The sequence below is a fragment of the Parasteatoda tepidariorum genome, chromosome 3, assembly GCF_982258835.1.
Source record: "Parasteatoda tepidariorum strain Cologne lab strain chromosome 3, Ptep-v5.0, whole genome shotgun sequence".
Taxonomy (NCBI): Eukaryota; Metazoa; Arthropoda; class Arachnida; order Araneae; family Theridiidae; genus Parasteatoda; species Parasteatoda tepidariorum.
In genome coordinates, this window is record NC_141757.1 from 35,571,793 (window position 1) to 35,593,884 (window position 22,092).

The 22,092-nt window shown below is 29.3% G+C and overlaps 1 protein-coding gene across 7 annotated transcripts; it reads right to left on the reverse strand.

Annotated features, from left to right (window-relative positions):
• Positions 1-1,333: 1,333 nt before the first annotated feature.
• Positions 1,334-22,074, reverse strand: LOC107457352 (uncharacterized). 7 transcript variants are annotated; one of them, XM_016075504.5, is made up of 5 exons: positions 21,831-22,074; positions 19,985-20,092; positions 12,115-12,906; positions 5,916-6,113; positions 2,624-3,824 (listed from the first exon to the last, which is right to left on the reverse strand). In XM_016075504.5, the coding sequence occupies exons 2-5, from the start codon at positions 19,991-19,993 to the stop codon at positions 3,000-3,002; spliced, it is 1,824 nt and encodes a 607-aa protein (XP_015930990.1). In that variant the 5' UTR covers positions 19,994-20,092; positions 21,831-22,074; the 3' UTR covers positions 2,624-2,999. The 7 variants fall into 7 exon arrangements, with proteins under 7 accessions (XP_015931007.1, XP_015930990.1, XP_015930983.1 ...); XM_016075497.4 differs by having other exon boundaries at positions 21,601-21,838; XM_016075513.4 differs by lacking the exon at positions 21,831-22,074 and adding an exon at positions 21,601-21,828 and having other exon boundaries at positions 5,925-6,113.
• Between the last annotated feature and the right edge of the window lie 18 nt (positions 22,075-22,092).

Below are 22,092 nucleotides of genomic sequence, written 5' to 3' on the forward strand. Positions count from 1 at the left end.
ATTCAGGTATTTTACTTTGAATTGAAAAGCTCAATGAAAAACACTCACTGAATTTTTTTAAATGAATAGTTTATTCAATATATTGCTTTTTAATTTGTTTTTTAGGTTTTACTACTTTTTTATTCGCATTTTACATAAATAAGTTCATATAAACAATTGAAATATTTTATAAATTATGGATTATTGATTAGATATAAATAAAATTGTCACTGGTTAAAAAAAAATCCTAACTTTCGGAAGCCCAGTACTCCACAAGAACACCATTTAGGAACCACTGAATTAGATAAGTTAAAAAAAATAATACATGAATACAAAATAATTTCTAACATTGCAGTGTTAAGAATTTCAAAATAATATCTTAGGCAAAAAATGTGAGAAACTTTTAGAGCAACCAAGAATAAAGTTTGAATTTTAAAATGGTACTCTTTGAATAAAGTGGTTTGGAGAATTGAAATACTTAATTTCTTTAAAAATTATGTAATATAACGTAAAATAATGAAAGAATGTTTTGAAAACTGAATAGTTCAGAATGATCCATAGAACTGTAAACATTATTTAGTGTTTTAACATTAAAATATTCTATCAACAGAATATTTTTAATACCTAGAATTTCAATTTTCAGCAGGGTGAACATAAAATTCGGTCAAAACAAATAATATTGCACAGGCATTATTTTATTTTTAAATTTTTGCAAAAAATAAAGGCAGTTTTTCAAAAATCATTCATTATAAATTTATATATATAATTTTTTATATATATAACCAACTGCGTGATAAAATAAAATTTAGAAATTTTAATTCAACATGGTGATGTGCAAATTTTGAAATAGCCATGAAAGCAGGTTAACATAAATAATGGTAGAAAAAGATATGTAGAAGTTTTGCTTGCATTAAGCATGAATTAATTACCTATGCAAAAATTGCTAAATGTGATTTTAAAAAAATTGCATTTTTTTACAATCTAACAAATTTTTAAATTTAAAAAATAGCTTTGTATTAGTTAGAAAAAAAAACAAGAACATAAGAAGTTTTTTGAAAAAAGCAAATTTGTTTATGAATAAAAAATTTTTAAAAAAAAATACAAAATAATGGGAATTTAAATATCAAACTTAGAAATCCCAGATTTAAAAAAACCACTGCTATACACCCGAAATATATGATTTTTTTTTTAACATTAATTTTGCCCCTTAAAAAAAAACTGGGGAACAGTTTATTGAATCCTATCACAACATATGTGGACTCATGGCATATGTATCACTGCAGAAATCAAATATTATCGAGAAGAAAAAAAAGAAAACAGGCAGGTCTCATTAAAAATTGCATAAATGAAAGTGTTTTTTAAGTGAAACAATTCTGTTTTATTAGTTTCAACATAGCCTTCATAACTACGATTCTTAACTATTAAGTTTGTACATAGAAATGATTGAGGTTGCTCACTTCCACTCAAACTAGTTAAAAGTTTTCATCATTTAGTGCAATTATAAATCTCACAAGCACTGTTTCACTAACTATAATAAACAAGTCATAAGGAAAAATCAATCAATTATGGTGTATTAAATCAAGTTTCAGAAGCATTCTCCTTAATGGCTAACTTCACAAATGTATCCTAATATATAGTGGCTATTCAGCTTCAATGAAGGCTTATTAAAATAAGAGACATGAGGTCCCTTACTATATCTTCTCATCAAAATCAACAAAAGGCCATTCTCATTATAAATTAGCAAAAAAATTAGTTTCAAGCAAAGGTTTCTTTAGATAATGTAAAATATTTTTTTAATAAAAACTAAACCTGAACGAGGTAGTTAGTACTTTATTTATGTCGCACTAGAGCAGCATAATGGGCAATTGGCGACGGTCTGGAAAACATCCCTGAGGATGATCTGAAGACATGCCATCACAATTTTGATCCTCTGCAGAAGGGATGGCTTTGGAAGCCCGAGGATCTGCACACGAATAAATTAGAACAAATACAAAAAGCAATATATAACAAAAACAGCTATCTCTTTGTTGCACTGAATAAGAAAACAGGTAAAGTGATTTATCTATGTTAAAAATTTAAATGAGTCTAAAAGTACGATTATCTAGCAAATCATCATAATGAGAGGTTGTACAGTTTAAAACACACTTAAGATATTTGTGTTAACTCAATCTATGTTAAATCTACTCAATCTATGTAAACAGTTAACAAAAATTTTATATTTTAATAAGATCATAGAAGACTGTAAATGAAACAACAAATAGAATAGAAATACAGCCATGGATTAAATGAGTTGCATAACTTTTTGCATTTTTGGTCACAGAATTAAATTTCTCAAATGGCAGTTTTACAAGTTTTCTTTTAAACTTTAAAAATGCAATTTTAACAAAACAATTTTAATCAAGTTATTTAAAATATGGTTTTAATTGCTTCAAAATTCAGAAAATATTTTTATATTCATTTTGTTTAATTAAAATTGTAATTTACTTTATAAAATTAAATACTAAAATGAAAGCGTTGCAAAATTTATGTTTACACAGCACAACCTTGATTTCTATTTCATTATAAATACTAAAAACATTGATACGAAACAAAGAGACACCCTAACTGTCCAAGTATATCACCTAATTTTCATAAATCAATAACATTTTTTTTGTAAACATGAAAAGCCCATTAAATATGTACACCATAATAAAAATATAACATTAAGAGTTTAATATTTCAATGCAAATAACAATCAACAGAATCTCCAACAAAATTAAATAATATTTTAAAATTCAACCTGACATTGACCATGGAAAATTAAAATACACAATTACTTTCCTTTTTAAGACATTTAAAAGTATATCAAGTCCTTAAATAATAAAAAATTGAGTTTTATCAAACATTTAACTACTTAGAAAACTATTTAAAAGAATTTCTTTTAAAACATGATAGTAACATTTTTAGATGTTCTCAAACAGCTCATAAACTGAAAATGAACTGAAGCAAGCCAAAATAAAAATTTTTTTTTAGATAAGAAATTAATTTTGAGGTACATTTTGGTCTAAGAGGAAAACAGCAGCTGTTTCTGGAGTTAAAGTAACAGATGTGGAAATAAGATTCTGAACACTAGATACAGCAGTTTCCGGAAGCGACACAGGCGTGACGAGCGGGTCTCGAATGGGATTTTGGGCAAGAGGGTTCATGGGTTGAATGGCTGACGTGCTTGGAATGTGGCTCATTTCACTGACAGGAAAGCTTGATGGATCAGAGTGAATGTGGGATTTGGCGATTCCTGGTGCTCCGTTGACTGTTCCCAAAATGGGTTTCAGAATGACGGGTTTTATGGAATGAATTTTCTTATGCCTCTTCAGAGTGTAGGTAGTATTGAATTTTTTGTTGCACACCTCACAAGTATGGGAGCGTGGGTTACGATGAATGGTTTGCATATGTTTGCGGTGCACAGATCGAGTTTTGAAAACAGCACCGCACATCTCGCAAAGGAATGAACGGAATTCCGAATGAACGGCGCGATGCTCTAGGAGGTGTGATTGAGAACGGAATTGTTTCTCACACACACTGCACTTATAGTTTGTGTTTTCAGAGAGTACTTCTGAGTGAATCAGATTGTGCTGTTGCAGGGCATCTCCTCTCTTGAAAGCTTTACCACAAATGTGGCAGAGGTAGGGGCGCTTATCACCGTGAGCACTGCTCATGTGTCTGTTGAGGTGCTCTTTGCGATGAGTTTTGTAGCAGCACTGCTCGCACTGATGCACGAAATTCCTCTTTAAACAGTGCAGCCGCTGATGCCTGTCATAATAATGTTGCTTTGTTGTCTGGTAACTACACTGAGGACAACTCAGTATCTGGGAAAGGAAAGAAAAAAAGAATGAAATTTATAACAAAATTATTGATGAAGATAATATAAAATTCTTTAAAATAAAACCTTCTTATTAAATAAACTTGAATTTAAAAAAAAAACAAAAAACAGTTAAAGTAAAAATATTTCAATTTTTAAACCATTCACAAGACACATTCTACACATATATTAAGCAAGAAATAAAAAAGAAACAATGTCGATATATATAGTTATAGACTAATTAAGATATCTAAAATTATGTGTTAAAAGCACATCAAAAGTTAAGCATTAAGCTGCCAACCTAATGCCCAAACAAAATCAATCAGATTTAATATAAAACTATCACATATAAAAATATATATGCAATGTATTCTTATTGCATAAAATTGAAGTTTAAGGGATTTTTATCATAGTTAATAAATTGGTAGAAAATAAATGAAAAAATAATGATTGTAATATTTGTTATTATTTTTAGAATGACAAGCATTTCTTACTTTTTATTCCAATTCAAAAAATATGAAGTTTTAAAAAGACTTTTCAGAACAACTTCTGTTTAAAAAGTTGTTAAACTTTAATTTCAGCACAGATCACAGTCTGTTTCTTATTTATAATGCTTTCTAACTACAATATAAATGAATTCTTACAATGACTTTTGCTGTATCCTAAAATGTTGATTTTAAATTAATAAAACGAATTTACTTTTTGAGATACAGCATAGCTATGCCGCAAAATATGTGATTTCATAAAAAAATTTTAAGTTTTTGCTTGAAGTTATTAAAACAATTTTTTCAAAATAAGTTTTATTTTTTAATGATTCCGTATAGCTATTTAGAAAATTCAGAGTAGCCCAAATATATTTAAAATTAGATTAATTGATAAGATTAGATTGAAATTAAATGTAAATGTTGCTTATGCTATGAGGTTTAATGTTCATGAATGACAACTAATTTGAGTAGGCATTAGCATTTTTTATTTTAAATACTTAACACATCAGAAAGGTTTCGGAGAAAAAAATGAAATATTGGTTTTCAAGAAGAAAAATGCATTTAAAAAAATCCTTTCAAATAAAACAACAATTTATCATTTTCTATTAGAGATACATTTTATTATCAGCGTAATATTCATTTATTATTATTTTTAAGTTAAATTTAAAGCATAAATAATTTCCTAAAAATTTTTCAAAAATAAGAAAAGGATTCTTTTTTTTAAATCCACAAATCTCCAGAAAAATATAATTATTTTTATCTAGATGAAATTATGATCTATGAAGGCCCTTTTCAAGAAAAAATTAAATTTTGTTCCCTCATCAAATCCTAAGGCCAACTTTAGCTCCATGCTGAGAAATATCTAAACTCAGGACTAGTTCTATTTATGCTCATCAACTTTTATTATGTCAGCCTTTAATGATTAGGCAACATGTATATGAACATGTTATTTGATAATTTAAAAAATTAGAATTTAAATTTTAAGGATAACTTAGAATAAACTCACTAGAATAGTGACATGGTCGTGCATTGTCAGCAAATATGTGTGTTGAGTCTAAAAATCTTATCTCTGGCTCATATAGATTCTAGATTAAGCATATAAAGGTTTCATACCACACAATATCTAGCTCAGGTTAATTTTCAAGAAAACGGGTCACAAAAGTGCCTATTTTTTTTAATACATGTATTTGATAAGTGCTGACATCTAGTTTAAAATAAACTATCTACAATTACCTTAAAAATATCCTGTTACTGCCATCTGGTGTGTAAAATGAGAAATAAAATGTTTTCCAGGCAAAAGAAATGAATTAGTTATATTTTTTTTTATTAACGCGCTACTACTGAACACTCCAGCCCAAGAATATCACGGGAGCGAAAAATAGAGGGTGAAACCTCACCCCGTCATTTTCACAGGAACGAGAAGGAAGTGGTTAAATCATAAATTGTGTCTAAATAACACCCATTTTATTTCAATAGATTCTATAATGAAACAAAAGAATTTTCTTATCAAATAAATTTTACAGCTTGAGTGTTCAGCTGTTATTGTATTTAAAGATGCTGGAATGTCTGTAGATAAAGTGCGTGGAAAAAATAAAAATAATGAAATCACTCACTTCACTTACAAGTGAAGTGGACTGCTGAGGGGAGTGCTTAAGCTTTGTGTGCCTCAGGAGAAATTTAATATCATCTGTTTGGTAAACACACTCAGTACACGTATGAACAGTGGAGCTATGGCTCATTTTGTGACGACGCAAATGGCTCAGGCGAACAGAAGAGAATGAACACTGGCTGCACTTATGAATTGTGCTTACCTAGAACAATAAGTGTTCAGTGTTACAGATAAGAAAGAAAATTTTCATTTTTCCGAATAAAGTATAAAGATTGCAGAATATTGTTAATTCATACAAAATATGTAGACTTGAAGAGAACATGTTTAAAAACCAATGCCTCAACAACATTCCTGAATAGATAATATCTCTTATAAAAAATCAAAATATAATTCAAAATATCCAAGTGCAATACGTGATTAATTGGAGGAATGAGAATAGCAAGGAAAGTTGAAACATTAATTTTATTTAAAATATTAAAGCATTTATAATTTGCAAATATCAAAATGACCCGCAAATTGGCATTGATATGAACATTATAAATTAAAGCTTAGTAAAAATAAATTCCTATCTAAGCAATTTAAATTAAGGTATAAAGTTTGCCATTGCATAGAAACGCATTCTACAATTATGATAACATTAAGCAATGGTCATACTTAATGACGTAAATACTTACGAATAATTAAAGAATATAAATATTTTCAAAGCATGGCACTTTTAAAGAAATGAATCATTGTGGTGTTCCAAACTAAGCTCATAGTTTGGCTCATTTTAATGTTCATTATACAACTTTAAGAAAACTTTTTAAAAAGAAAAACAGCAGCATTAATAACTTTTTAGACAGAAATACAAAAGCTGTACCAGGAACTCAAGTGAGCATTTTCAATATAGATTCAGGTACTTGTGATGTTGTTGATCATACATTATCCCTTTCTACATCTTTTAATTTACCCATCAGTTATTTAAGATCTTTTACTTTTGTTTTTAAGTTCCTATTCAAAAACCTTTAATTTTACTCCTCTATGCAAGCTATAAGCTAATTTTCACACATTAATATCTTCGGGTTTTATACTTTATCTCCTTCCAAAATATTTTTGCCACAAGCAAATTGAAATATCTATTAGATAAATTTTTCCAGTAAGTTCTTTTCTAGAAAGGTCTTAAAGTTTCTCTATAAATAAAGGTATGATCAGATTAAAAGAGAGATTATGATATAAAATAAGATTACAAATTTGATGTAATAATAAATATTAAAAGGGTCACATTTTTGATGACAAGTAACGGATATTTGACCTAATTTTTGAAAGTGGTTCTTAATTTGTTTGAATTATTGACATCAGCATTGCAGAAAATACGGTTTTTATTTCTCGAGAAATAAAATAGAGGTTCAAGAAAATTTGAAATTTATATTTGAACTTGAAATTTATCTCTTCTTTCTTTTAAAATTGACCCTTTGAAGAAAAAAAAAATAACCCTTTGCTAAAAAAATTCAACTAATATGGGGGTTGCTATTTATATTTCTGGCCTAATAATGAAAAAACAAATATGTAGGATTGAAATTGGTTTTATTGTTTTTCAAAATATTCTCCATGATGATCAATACACTTTTGCATGCGTTTGAACCAATTTTCAAAACACTTTTTCCAGTCCGATTGAGGTAACTCCAAAACATGCGTTTTGAATGCACCAACCGCTTCTTCGGGGGTCGAAAATCGTTGTCCACATAATTTATTTTTGATGTGTGGGAATAAGAAGAAGTCATTGGGTGCCAAATCAGGGCTGTAGGGTGGATGACCCATCAGTTCGATCTTTCGCTCCATCAGAAATGCCTTTGTTTGAGTCGATGTGTGAGAGCTCGCATTGTCATGATGAAGAATGATTCGCCTGTTCTTCTGCTTTTTTCGAATTTCTCCGGTGACTTCTGGCAAACAAATGGTCGTGTACCATTCAGAATTGACTGTCCTGCATTGCTCTAAAGCCACTGTTGCCACATGACCATTAAAGCCGAAGAAACAGGCAATCATTTGTTTCGTTGTGCTTCTTCCTCAAACAACTTTTGTTGGTTTTGCCTCGTCTTGGAAGACCCATACAGTTGATTGATGTTCTGTTTCCGGCTCATATGCATAGATCCATGATTCGTCACCTGTGTAGATGTTATACACAGCCTTTGGTGTACCTCAAACATATTTTTCCAACATTTCCTTGCACCAATCGACACGAGCCTTTTTTTGAGCGTTTGTCAGATTATGCGGGATCCAACGCGAAAAAATTTTTTTACTCTCAAATGTTCATGCAATATTTTATTGATGCTAGTCATACTAATGTCCAAAGACGCCTCTATCTCATCAGGGTTCCTACACTATTTTGAGAAAACAATATCCTGACTTTTTTAGGTTTTTCCTGACTTTTTACAATAAAATTCCTGACCCGCCGTTTCCCACTCTAACAAAATTTTTAACATTGCAGTTTCAATTAGTAATAATATGCTACTTAGTCATAAGTATTATAGATTGAATAGGATAAACACTTATATATTAAAGTGGAATTGCGTAATAGCACTTTATATCCCAAATTATATTTTCAGAAAACTTGTGAAACACATTTTTAATTATCATGATTAGATTAAACTTTTAGTGTGTTTTTGTAGTTAGATACGCAAACTATTTAAATAAAAAGATCAAGAAAATCTTTTTATTATGCAAAATTATGGAAATATTATTTTATTTAATGTTAAGTGGAACCAAATGCATGAGTGTCGTCAGGATAAAAAGGGTTAATCAAATCTGCGAGATATGTATCAGTATCTTCAAATAATATTTACTCTTAAAACATACTAGAACATTTGTTACATTAAAACATTAATTTTTAAAAATCACAATTTCACTTAAAACTGACTTTTTTTTTAAAAGATAATATTGAAATATAAAGGGGAAAAAAGTCAAAAAAAAGTTAATTATATACAAATAAAAATTCAGATAGAAAAATTATGCAACTTGTGAGAAAAATAAAATCAAAAATATCTTTTTTTTCAGTATTTTAAATTAATTTCTGTAATACTGTAAGCTTCCGGAGAAACTCAGGGGCTCCTATGTTATATAATATTTCTCAACATATTTTGTTGTTTTACAATTTCTGAATCAAGAACATCCAGTTCTGTTGCAGCAGTTTTCCTCAATTCAGATTTTCTTAATTTCAAATCATCTATCTTTTCTTTTATTCGTTTTCCAGAAATTTCAGCTTTTTTATTCTTTTTGGCTTCTAATGCATGTCTCCATCTTGTTCTAGATCCTTTCACAGCATCTAGCATTTTTTCATTAATGTCTATGCTTTTTATTCCATTTATAAATGAAACATAATTATACGCACGCCTTTGTGAAATAATAGAGTCTTCATTGAGGTTTTCAACCAATAAGCTTTTATTGATTGAAAACCCCCCTTCGACTGTTGCGTTACCATGAGAGAGGATAAGAAAATTTTTTATAACCTCCCACTAATTTTCATTTTTTTTTCTCAGTACAAATATTTCGAAAAAAATTATCTAATCTCTTTTGCTGTGGATTAAACTCTAAGAAACTCTTTTGCTCTCCTTTTTTTTTGGCAACATCACAAAACAGTAAAAATTCCTTTTTTGATTTTTCAGCTGTTGTTTCAGCTACTATCATCTGTAAACCAGCTATTCACACAAAGAGCAATAAACCTAGCAACCCCAACCCTATCAAAAATTCCTTATCATTGGATAAACAGGAGGAAAATTGCTAACAGGAAGGTTCTACCAGGGAAAGAGGAATGTTATTATGAGGAAATTACATATTCTGAATTACAGAATTTTTGCTTGAAACTTTATTTTTGCCTGTCAGTCTTTGAATGAATTATAGTTTCTTTTTATTTTCCTAACTTTATGAATATGTAAGAAAAATCCTGACTTTATGAATATGCAAAAAAAATCCTGACTTTTTAGCTTAATTTTAGAATAGCCTGACTTTTGCAGGTTTTCATGACCGTGTAGGAACCCTGCTCACAGTATGTCACATGACGATCTTGCTTTATCAGTTCACGCACAGCATCGATCTTTTCTGGCACAACAACGGATTTTGGACGACCTGCACGGGATTCATCCTGGATCGAACATCGACCACGATTAAATTCGTTATATCAATTTTTTACAGTGCTGTAGGATGGTGCTTTATCGCTGAATAAAGAATTAAGTTCATCGAAGCACTCTTGTCTTGACAATCCACGTCGAAAGCTATGAAAAATAATGGCACGAAAATGTTCACAATTCAATTCCATTTTTTGAAAGAGAAGAACTTTTCAATTTACTGTCAACAACACAAAGGAAACTATAATGGTAAATCGTCTACTGAATTTATGTTTAAAAACATCAAACTTTCGATTAAAATCGTCTGCGGTCGCCTAGCAACACTTACTGTTGCCAAGGCCAGAAATATAAATAGCAACCCTCGTAATGAGATAAAGACACACTCAATTTAAACACAATCAAACTTTTTATATGATGAAAAATGAAAGGTTTTATAAAATACTGTATATCTTTTAAAATTGGCACTGTTGATTTGAAAACATTTCTGCATGTGAGATAATTTGCTTTTGCAGAGGATACAGTGGTAAAGCATTGAGACTTAACTTCACATGCAAATATGTCAGAATACTTCATTACTAGTAAGGTATGGTTGAATTTTGAACAACAAATAAAAATTCTTGTAACTAACTACCATAGAGTAGAAGGGAGTATAAAAAAGTGAAGCCATACAAACATGGAGACGGCCATGCTACCAGGTTCAAGGTGTGGGTCAAACACTTTATCGCCGTCATAATTCAAACAGCTATTTTTAATTAAAATTACACAATTCTATTTCGAAACAATTACTAATGTACATAAACTGTATGAATGTGCATACTTTAAAAATCATTTTTCTTCTTCACTCCAACATCAGTTTGATAATGATCCAGTTGATAACCATTTTCTACATTAAATCAGTAGTCTTCGCTTAATGTTATAAATTTGGGATACAATAATTTTTAAAATATTATGAGGTGGTAGATAACACTAAAGTAATTACAAAAATTTATTACTAATACTAAATTTGAATATAAATTGTAGAATAAAACCCAGGTTATATCTATGTGCTGTAATTTTCCCTTAACATAAAAATTATACATAATTGTTTTTTAAATAAAATCAATTGTTGTCTATAACTTTCCCACAGACGCTCATAAATAAATTATTCATGTTCATAATCCTTTTTAAAGCCCACTTAAATATCTAATCTTTGAAAATGACTGTTGTCATTCAAGCAGTTTCGTAAGCAGAGCAGTCTACAGGAAGTTTTTTTAACACCTTTAAAATAAAATTGATTATGACTTTTCTTGCTAATAGAATAGGTGTTAAATCTTTAACTTTAAAGATTTTAATTTTCGGTATAAATTCCTTTTGTTTAATAATATTGTTGTTAGTTTCTTTCTACTATTTGCATTAGACACACTATTGTAGTTTGGGCAGTGATGTATATTTAAAATAAATTAAACATCACAGAAATATACAAATATATGAAATTTGTTAAAAATTCTTTGTGACCAGTTTAATGAGAAATAACTTAAACTCTCTTTGTCAAATGAATAGAAAAACTAAAACTTATATCATCTAGTATTAACTTTTCATTTGAAAAACAAATTAAGTTTTACAAGTGCTTTATTTGTAAAATTCTTATTTGTTTTTTTTATAGTTATTTCTAAAAATAATTAACAATCATATTTATGCAGAAAAATGTGATAACGATGAGTGGATTTTTCTGTGGCTAATAATTAAAATATACTATTTACAACTGCTGACTAGATATTCACTGAATTTCTATTTAAAAAAAAAGCTTGTAAAGTAATTAATAAAGCAAAGCAAATTAATTTGAGAGAAATCAAATCCAAATTATTACATAAGCATACATAAATCAAGGAAAAAAGTAATAAATACAGTACATAATTAGTAAAAGTAATAAATCAGTACATTCTTCCACTTCCATCATTTAAAAAAAAAAGTTGACAAAAATTAAAACATAGCACTTTAACAACTTTGAATGTAGTTTTTGAAAGAAAATTATTTAATAAAGATAGCACCAGTAAAACTAGACTAGAATCAGAAATTATTTGTAGAAAAAACTTCTGCTAGCAAAATTATAAAAGAAAAAACAATCACCTTCTCGTGGATGGCTTTATGCTTCAAAAAATGACTGCTTCGCTTTGTTTTAAATGAACATAAATCACAGAAATGATTGTATGGTAACTTGGAATCTAATTTTGAATTGTTTCCCACAAATGAGTGATCTTTGGTTTTTAACTCGGGTGAATCGAAATCAGACTCTTCCGTTGCCAGTTTCATATGTTCTAAGTTCTCACTTAATGTTTCTGGATCATTTATTTTAAGATCAGCTGACCTCTGAGATTTATTTCTCAGAATGGACTTCTTTTTCAGTGTCCGCAGCTGAGGGGGTAGTCTCATAGAGCGCAGTCGCTGACTCACTCTGGGTCTTTCTTTCAAGATGAACCGTAACTTCTTCGACATTGACCTCAACCTCATGGGACGAATGCTGCTTTCAGTGTTCGTGCTGACATTTCCGTTGGAAGAGAGATTCGTCTCCAATTCCTTGTCGTCTGACAAACAAGAAGTCTTGTCCGTCCCTTCTTTGTCGTATGAGGTATTACCTTCATCGGCAAAGCTGCTGTTCTCCTCAGACAGGGTGGTGCTTTCTCTCTCGCTAGACTCCTTTGCAAGTTGCTTGATGTGCAAGCAATTCAAAAGTTCCTCTAGCTTGCTCTTGGCAATCAGAATGCCATCTAGTGTCCCATACAAATGATACTGTGTTTCATTTTCAGTTGTTATCTCCTCTATGCTGGCAGTGAGCACATACTGACGAACAGTGTCGACGACACAACCTTCGATTGCTCCAATAACATTCGGAGAAATGATGGCCCGCACTTCTGAATATATCTAAATAGAAGATATAAATAGATTTATGTTACAAATTTGAAATATTATTACAAAACTATAAAATTTTATAAGAAGTATTTTAGCTAAATATGTCTTTTTTACTCAGATTTAAGTTTAATTGTTTAAGTTCAATAGAATTATTTAACTACAACAAAAGAAGATTTTTTTCCTCTTTACCACATACTAAAGTTCTAATATCAAAAAAAAAAAAAAAAAAAAAATTAAATGCAGTAATAAAAATTAAGCTGTTTGTAATTAACTTTATCAGGGTTCCCACTCAATGATGAGATTGAAATTCAAGGACTTCCCAGGACTTTTCAAGGACCTCAACAAACTTTTCAAGGACCTTAATCTAAGACCAATTTTAAAAATTATTCTCTTCTATTTTACTAGAAGCAACAATGCTTGTTGTGGCAATAATTAATTTCAAATATAATACCTAAATGCTTTGCCTATATAGAGAGAAGAAAGTATATGTATTATGGACTAAAATTTATATTTTTTTAAAAACAACCCTACTGGTTTTACATATTAATTCACAAAATCATTTTCAGCACAATCTATAACTAATGGTAATGAGGTGTTAATGGTGAAATCCTTTAATCCTGTGTATTTCCATGTGAAGGCTGCATGAAAGACAGAGCTAAATCTTAGGTATTCCATATTTCATAACCCCCTCCTCTCCTCTATTAAACATCGTTTCTGAAATTATTCATCCATAATTTACACAACCTTCTCTAAATGTTATGCAGCAACAATTTTTTCTGAAAATAAAAATTAGAAGGAACATATCCCATTTTCACCATGTTTAAAAGCATTATTCGTTATGTGTAGTTCACAACTGCCAATGAATATGACCTGGTGGGAATATTTCTCTTTTAATTCACACTGAAGCTTCTAATAGAATTTCCAATTGACATAGGGTCCATCCATGGATAATTTAAGTATTTTAGAGAGCTTTTAACCATCATCCATGCATTTGTAAAAAGAGGACAAAATATTTTCTGCAGTTCCATGACCCATAAATTGGGAGGTAAGATACTTAGTGCAAACTTTATTATCAATTCCTTACCATAATGTTCATCTGCTTAGACTGTAGAGACTGATTTAACGTCTCATCAAAGAGTACAGTGTAGCAATCAACATTCTTCAGCTCATTTATAAGAATCCCTTTAAAGTATAGTGCCAATCCAAAGGAGCCCAAATAGGCTCACATTGTGGCACTACAAAAAAATTTTCTCGCTATACAGCTATCAGCAAACATTTTGGAGAACAATTTACTAATCCCTTCACAGGAGTTACATGAATAATTACTAGTGATGCACTTCAGACTCCAGAGAATTTCTCCTTTTGACCAGATAAGAAGACAATGTTACCTCGGCCACTAAAGTTTCTGTTTCACTTGGGGCACACGATATTGAAGGAGTATTTACACCAGATGAATTAGATGTTGATGTCTTTGGAAAAAGAGAACTCAGGGCATGAGACTGCTTTTTTGTTTTACCTTTCTTTCATGTGTGATTTCAGAGCAGATTCTTCCATTTTTGCGATATCGATCTCCTTCATGCATAATCAGCACTTGGCTCTGAACTTCTTTTCGGGCATCGATAAAATCCATTCTTTATAAGTTTGATTATCCATCCATTGGGGATTAAAATAGCACTTTCCAGGCATAACTAGTCTAAACTACAAGACACAAATACGAAGCCGTGCCTTTGCGAATACGCTTTACAATAAAGTTTTGAAATGACGCAAACGTAAGGACAAGTGCGGATGGTAAAACGGCAAATTTATTGAAAACTACAAGGTACATATTGTTACGAAATTCGAGAGTATTCCAGTTTCGATAAGAAAAAAGAAGATCTAAGCATATGCGACAGAAGATGAAGTGGAGTCTCGCCCCGGACGCATTGATTGTCTGCTGTGCTCCGCGCGCTTGGCAGACACCAAGACGCTAGGCCCGGTTAGAAACGGTGGCGTAGGGGTGCACAACCTTTTTGAGTGAAGGGCCACTTGCACAGCAGGTTGGCTAACGAAGGGCCGCACATGTATTTAGACATGTTAATGACAAATGTAGTAATGTTTATTTAAACATTCGCGCTCTATTTTTTTTATCAATAAACTTAGTAATATATTTGTAAAAAATTAAAGGTGTTCCATTATTAGAAATCATTCAAAAGTAAAAAAACCTTAACTACCAAAAAAAAAACCTTAATTACCAAAAAAAAAATTTATAATTAAGTAATATAAATTCAAATTAAATATTTTAATTGAAGAAAATTTATAGGTTTAAAACAAAAGCCTAAAATAAAACCAAAACTGTGATAGTCCAAAATAAAATTCAATGGTTATTTTGTAATGTACTTTATTATTTCATTTTATTAATTATTAGATTTTTTTTATCGTAAACATTTTCCTTTTTTTCAATCGAAAAAGATCACTTAAGCAACAAAAAATTGAAATCTTAACTACAAACGGTGAGCAGTTTAAAAATTCACGTTTTCCTCCATTTTATGAATTTCTCAAGTTGCAATAACATTGCATTTAAATTAGGGGTGTAACGAATATTTGGCCCTTCTGTGAAAAATTCAGTTGGTTGAATGAACTGTCAAATATTCGGCAGAATATTTTTTAGAAATTTATTTTTCTAAGTTTTTTTTATTTTTGAATTTTTATAGATATTACTTTTTTTAAAAATATATATATTTATATATAATCAGAAGTCAATTTTGTCATTTTTTCGATACTTTGAGAATTGAGAAGGTTACTAATATTACTAATAAAATTTATTTTACAGCAATTTTTTTTCTTCTAAAATTATGGCAATGAGAAAAATTTAAATTGAGATTTTCAGCATAAGATTTTAATTAAAAAAATTAAGAACGTTTTTTCTAACTTTTTATTTTCTCTAAATAAAAAAAACTTTTTTTAGACATTTTTATTATAACGCTGTAATTTTTAATAGCATTTCTGTTGACTTAATTCTCTTTTCTTGGCTTTTTCTGGTAATTGGAAAACTGAGATGTTAAGCTTTAAAATTTTCTTCCAAAAATTAATATTGATTTTTATGTTCTCTTGTTTCGCTTTGCGACATTTTCAAAAACCTTCTTGATTGGCCTTATTTTTTAGAGTTAATTTAAGAATATGTTTTTCCAGGAAATATTATTCTGTCCATTGAAATGTTAGTTTCAGTGTTGCTATGCTGCTAAAAGATTTTGCTATTTGGCCCCAAGTGTACTGCGCTTAATTGATTTTTTTTTCTCTTTTTTTGCCGAATATTCGTTTTTTGACCAAATCGCAATTCATTCCCACATTCGACCAAATCATATTAGTTGTGGAAAAAAATAACCAGGCTTTACGATAAAACTGTACCGAAATACCGTATCAAAAAGTGATTATTTAATTGTGCGATTAACAATCACGTATCTTAGTAACATCATAGTGAAATAAAGGGATCATCAAAGTCATGTGGAAAAGTATAGAAATAATAGGTGGGAAATTACTTATATTTATGCTGAATTGAGCACGAATAAAGCTTGTCAAATGCACGACTTAAAATTTGCATGTCGTAATAGAATAATTGAAATTTTTTATGATACGTGGGAACGCATAGCAATAACTGCCGAAAAATATTGTTGAAAAAAAGAATTTCAAAAAAAAGATAAAAAATCACTTAGATTTAAGATGAAATCGTCACAAATAAAGTGCACCAAAAAGTGATTATTTAAATGGGCGATCTAAAACTCGCATCGTAATAAAAATTCGAGATTTTCGAAATCACGTAGAAAAGTAGAAATAACTGTTTAAAAAAATCATTCATATTTACCATAAAATCGGCTTAAAGAAAGCGCGTTAAACGTACATTTACTAAAGAATCTGTTAAAATTGATTGTGTCAAAGCGTGATGACTTAAAAATGCGATTAAAAATTCCCATTTTTAAAATTTTTTTTATTGTGTTTAGAAGCTCTCGCGGGCCGCACTTCAATAGTCGAAGGGCCGCATTTGGCCAGCGGTCCACAGGTTGTGCACCCCTACGGTGGCGTTAAAAACCACGTGAGAGAGCTTGGAAACAAAACAGAAAGAACGAGAAAGATCCGCGGGTGTTTTATAAAAAGGGCCGCCGGCAGTATTGGACAAATTCAAGGACCTATCAAGTTTTTCAAGGACCTAAGACGTTTTTCAAGCATCTAAATTTAGTAAAAAAAAATTCAAGGACTCTCAAGGACCGTGGGAACCCTGTTTATATATTTGTATAAATTTATCAATACGGTTACAAATAACATGTATAGATTTATAATTATAATAAAAATACACATGGCAGATATATATGGTCTACCAAATCATTTATCATACCACAAATCATTTATCATTAGTTATGGAGGAAAAAAACTATATATCACATCAGGGCTCGAAAAAAATCAGAAATTTTACCCGTCGCCGAGGACGGCTTGTTCAACAATGTACCAGTCCTCTTTTGAAACTAACCCGTCGCTTCTAAATAAATAAAAATATAATTTTCTCTTATTTATTACTAACATTTATATAAATTGCACAATGAATTAGTAGTTACTAGGATTACAAATACTAGGATAACATTATACAGTAATAAAAGAAATACTAGGTTACTAATAGTAAAACCTAGTATTTCTTTAATGAAATAATTTAAATAACAAAGGTCAAGTTATCTGTCAATTATCATGGTACTGCATTTTTTAAATGAATCAAATACAATGTTTGCCAGTTCCACAATAAAGCCAATAATTTACAGAGGTTTCTGCACAGAAATCTGAAAGAGGCTTTCCATTTAGGTAGATGTTCAAAATTGCGGTTGACGCTTCTTGTTTAAGACCAGTAAGTAATGTGTTTTTTTGTAAGTTCATTGCTGAAAAGCCCCTTTCAACCGCTGCAGTACTCCCAGACAGAAAAAAAATAAATTCCACCATGCGCAGTATGTTGCTGTATTTTGAGATTAGAGGGTCATTTTAGAAGTGAGAAGCTAGACTCTTGTAAGTTAACAAAAATTGAAAATATATCACGAACATTAACGGGGAAATGGCCGTCCGCGCGGACGTTGGATTCGAGAAATTTGTTGTCCGCGGGGTATTTTTGACCGCCGAGGACGGGCGGTTTTTCGAGCCCTGTATCATATATACCGGTATATAAGTAGACTTTTCAAACTTTAAAATTTCAAAAAAATCAAGAGGTTGAATTATACACTGTTAATAAAGTTGAACATTTGTTGATTGTGAAATATTGATGCATTATAAACAATGAAATAGTGATAAACAATTATCTATTCATTTACCCTTTCGAAAAAGTACTTTTAATATATTATATACAATTAATTTTGCTTATTCTCTCATCTTGTTTTCTTTACATATAAAAGTCTTATTTTTTTTTAAAAAAATATATATATATATATCATAAAATATGTTTGGTTATGAACAATCTCTGTGGCAGAATTTTCTCGGGCTTGCTGCGGCAAACTTCCCTAGCACTAATATTTTGCTTTAGGATACTTTTAATTATGACAATTATTAATGTAAAGTAACAGAAACATTGTGGTTATGAAAGAAAGTATATAATAAAAATGTATAAAAAATTTTAATTACAAAAGTAATACTTCATAAATTCTAATATTATAGGCACTACTTTTGCATTTTGTAGGCAGAAAAATACAATAATTATTTCTTCTTTCGCATTTTGTAAATCATCACGCAAATTAAAATTCATGAATAAATTAAACGATAATAATATAAAATTCATACATAATTTAAAAATCGTAAAATCCGCGCAGTAACTCCCAAAATATAGACCTCGAATTGCACGAATAAGACTCTTTAAAAAAGAGATATTCAAAAAAGTGTAAGTAAAATATGGTGCTCTTTAAAGAAAAAACGTCATTTCTAGACCGGACTATCGCTTAAACTTTCACTGTTTCTGCCTTTTTTATTTTATATTATTAGTTTGAAATTCTAGCTGAAAAGCCAGTCAATACTGATTTTTTTTTAAAAAAAACCTCAAATGCGAATAGAAAAATCATGATTATTCATTTCCTCTATGCGCAAGAAAGACATCTCTGGAAAAAATTCTGCAAGAAAAAAATAAAACATTTTTCAATATTATTCAGAAAGGAAAACCAAAATTTTTCCTTCCCAAATGAAAAATCTTTCTGCAAAGACTCTGTAATATTCTGCGACAATGTCGCTGTGTCTGCCACGGGATGAACAATTCTGTATCAATTTATATCTCATATAATCTATTAATATGTTATATACAATTAATTTTGCATTTGCCTTATTATAAAAATTAACTAAAAAAACAATATTTTAAATTATGTTTAAAAAAAATTAAGAAAAGTTAAGACAATCTATTTCAAAGTATTAATAACAGAACATAATCTGTTATTGATTTAATAACTTTAGCAGTGTCATCACATGAATCACAATCAGCAGAGAATTCTACTTCATCATCATTTTAATTAATACTTTACAATTTTTTTCCTCATGCTTTTGATATTAGGTACTTTCATATTTGGTTTTTTCATCACCCAACTTACCAGAAGTGATCTTCAAATACAAGGGGATTAAGCTTATACACCAGAATATACAATATTTTGTTCAATTGAGAGTTAATATCAAATTTAAAAATAATTTTTTTATTCTTGATTCCTATGAGACACATCGCTAAAATGTCATAATCACATTGTTTGCGTATATAAAAATTATAAAGTTTTATACATGGTTTTGTGATGAAATTCTATTAGAAAAAGGTTTTAAAGCTGAAAATACAAAGAAATTATTTTGCCAAGTAAGGTTTAGGCATTAGCTCTATTCTAATATGCATTTTTACAGAAATCACAAAGCAAAAATAAATTAAAATCATCGTTTTTGAATTATTTTTTACTTAATAAATCAGTTATAGTCTCTATTTAGTTGAGATAGTTGACTACTAACAATACAAGTCTATGTGGATTTTGAAATTAGCCTGTAACAGTAATTAACATTAAACAATAGTTATTAATATGTAAAGGAAATCAATAAAGGAAACAAAAATAGATTTATGAATGAAACTTACATCAAACATAGCAGCAACTAAAAGCAATCATAAATTTATGAACAGTTAAACTTCAGGAAAATCTGTCCAAATATTGCAAATACATATGTCCAGTTGAATAATTTTTTCCTGAAATAGAAATTCATTTTAAAAACTTATTTTTACCACAAATACAGAAATTCCGCTTACACATTATTATAGAGCATCAAATACACTAAAAATCATTCAATTGATGCGAAAAAGATTAAAGCTCCATTGCAGGGAAAGAAAAATAGAGCACAAGCAGACTTAAGTAATTAAAATTAAACTATAGTAATAAATACAGTATTAATAAATATATGAAATAAAATAAAAAATTTTTGATACTAGAAAATAAATGTAAATAAATAAGAGTAATACTAATAGAAGAAACATAATTTGTAGGGACAAATTTAAATCAACTATGGTAATTTCAGCTCATGCTGCTGTCACTAAATATAAACAGGAGATTCCTATTATTAAATAATTGCTGGATTTATTATGCATTATTTTAAATAAGGATCTGCTAAAAAAAGAACTCGGAAATTTCAATGTTCTTGGTTTTTATAGAACAAGTGAGAGGAAAGTATGAAACATATTTAAAACATATAAAATAATCAGAATAAAATAATCAGAATTTAAAAATAAATATTTTCTTCCAATACCCTCAAATTTGACATTCATTACTCAAGTACTGACCATAAGCAATGCACGATGCGGAAATCTCTCCTAACTCATAGCCATTGCCCAACAAGCCTTTACATGTTTGTTTTTTAAAAAATTTCAAGTTTTTGTGTCACTATTTGGTGTCTTGGCGATTATAGTTGGCACAACAGATCACAATATGGAAATATACAAAAAAAATTTGATTTCATTTGATATTTTGATTTCATTTAATACTGATTGATAAAGTACAATACTTAATCTTAAATATTTTTTATTGAACTACTTGGTTGAAATAGTCAGATATGTATTAAATAAACATGACTGATCTTGTAGATGATATTTCGATTCGCTATCTACTTTAAATCACTCTTATAACTAAAGTATCACACTTGGCTTATTTGTAGGGTTGGGGTTTTTGACGTCCTAAACTGATTTTGGACAGGGCACGTTGGTTTTCTGTCTTAAACTGTCCAAAACTGCCTTAAAGTGTCCAAAACCTTGAATTTAGGAAATGAATTTCTAGAGGTGAAACCATTGCACACATAATAATTGAATATATTAATAAATATTTGATACTCTTTATATAATTTGATTTAACTTATTAAAGGAAAATAGAAAAAGATTTACAGCTCATAAAGCTCCACAATTCATTAAACAACAAAAGTGAATACCTTATCATTTTAATATGAATAAGTGTGCTTTTAATATTGTTAAATTAGGCTTTTGCATAAAGATAAATAATACAACATTAAAAATAATTATAATCTTTTTTAATAAAACAGAAACTTGTCTTCATTCTGTTTCTTATTCAAAAATTAACCTATTACTTTTCACAATATTTTTTTAAAATTGTGTCATAATTTGAATAAGAGGGTTCTGGGAGGGTCAATAAGCTGCAAGAAATAGTTATGCTTTGAAATTAAAAGCAATTAGAGTACACAATGAAAAAATACCTATCACCAGGGAACAAATGAAAAAAAAATCAATCAACATAAGTATAAAGGGATTTCTTTAAGAAGCAGCAAACTCAATTAATTTTCAAAATTTGTCCTTTACTGCAATAACAATCCATTTTAACCTTGATTTTACTATAGTTATTGCAATTCACACAACAAAAAAAGACAAACTAGTGTAAACAAAATACAAATATTTCTTTTTTTTTTCTTCTTTTTTTTTTACTTACTCTTTTGTAACGTTAAGTTGTTTTCTTGCTCACTTGACACACATTAAAAAAAAAAAAATTAAAAATTTCAAATAAATTCATTAATTGAATAAAAAAATTTACTGTGATTTTCAATTTAGTTGAAGCATTTTTCATTAATGAAAGTTCGAAGAGAAAAATTCTGTTGAAAAACATTTACAAATAAGTAAGACAGTTCCCGCTGCATGCCATTCATACACCTCCAAATGAATTGCAGATTGACTGATCGCTAAAGAATATATTT

Coding starts and splice junctions, on each gene's coding strand:
- LOC107457352 (XM_016075504.5), bottom strand. Junction 6,114..12,114: donor ATAAAGCCATCCACGAGAAG/GTGATTGTTTTT, acceptor TTATTGTTCTAG/GTAAGCACAATTCATAAGTG. Junction 3,825..5,915: donor CCACTTCACTTGTAAGTGAA/GTGAGTGATTTC, acceptor TTCCTTTCCCAG/ATACTGAGTTGTCCTCAGTG.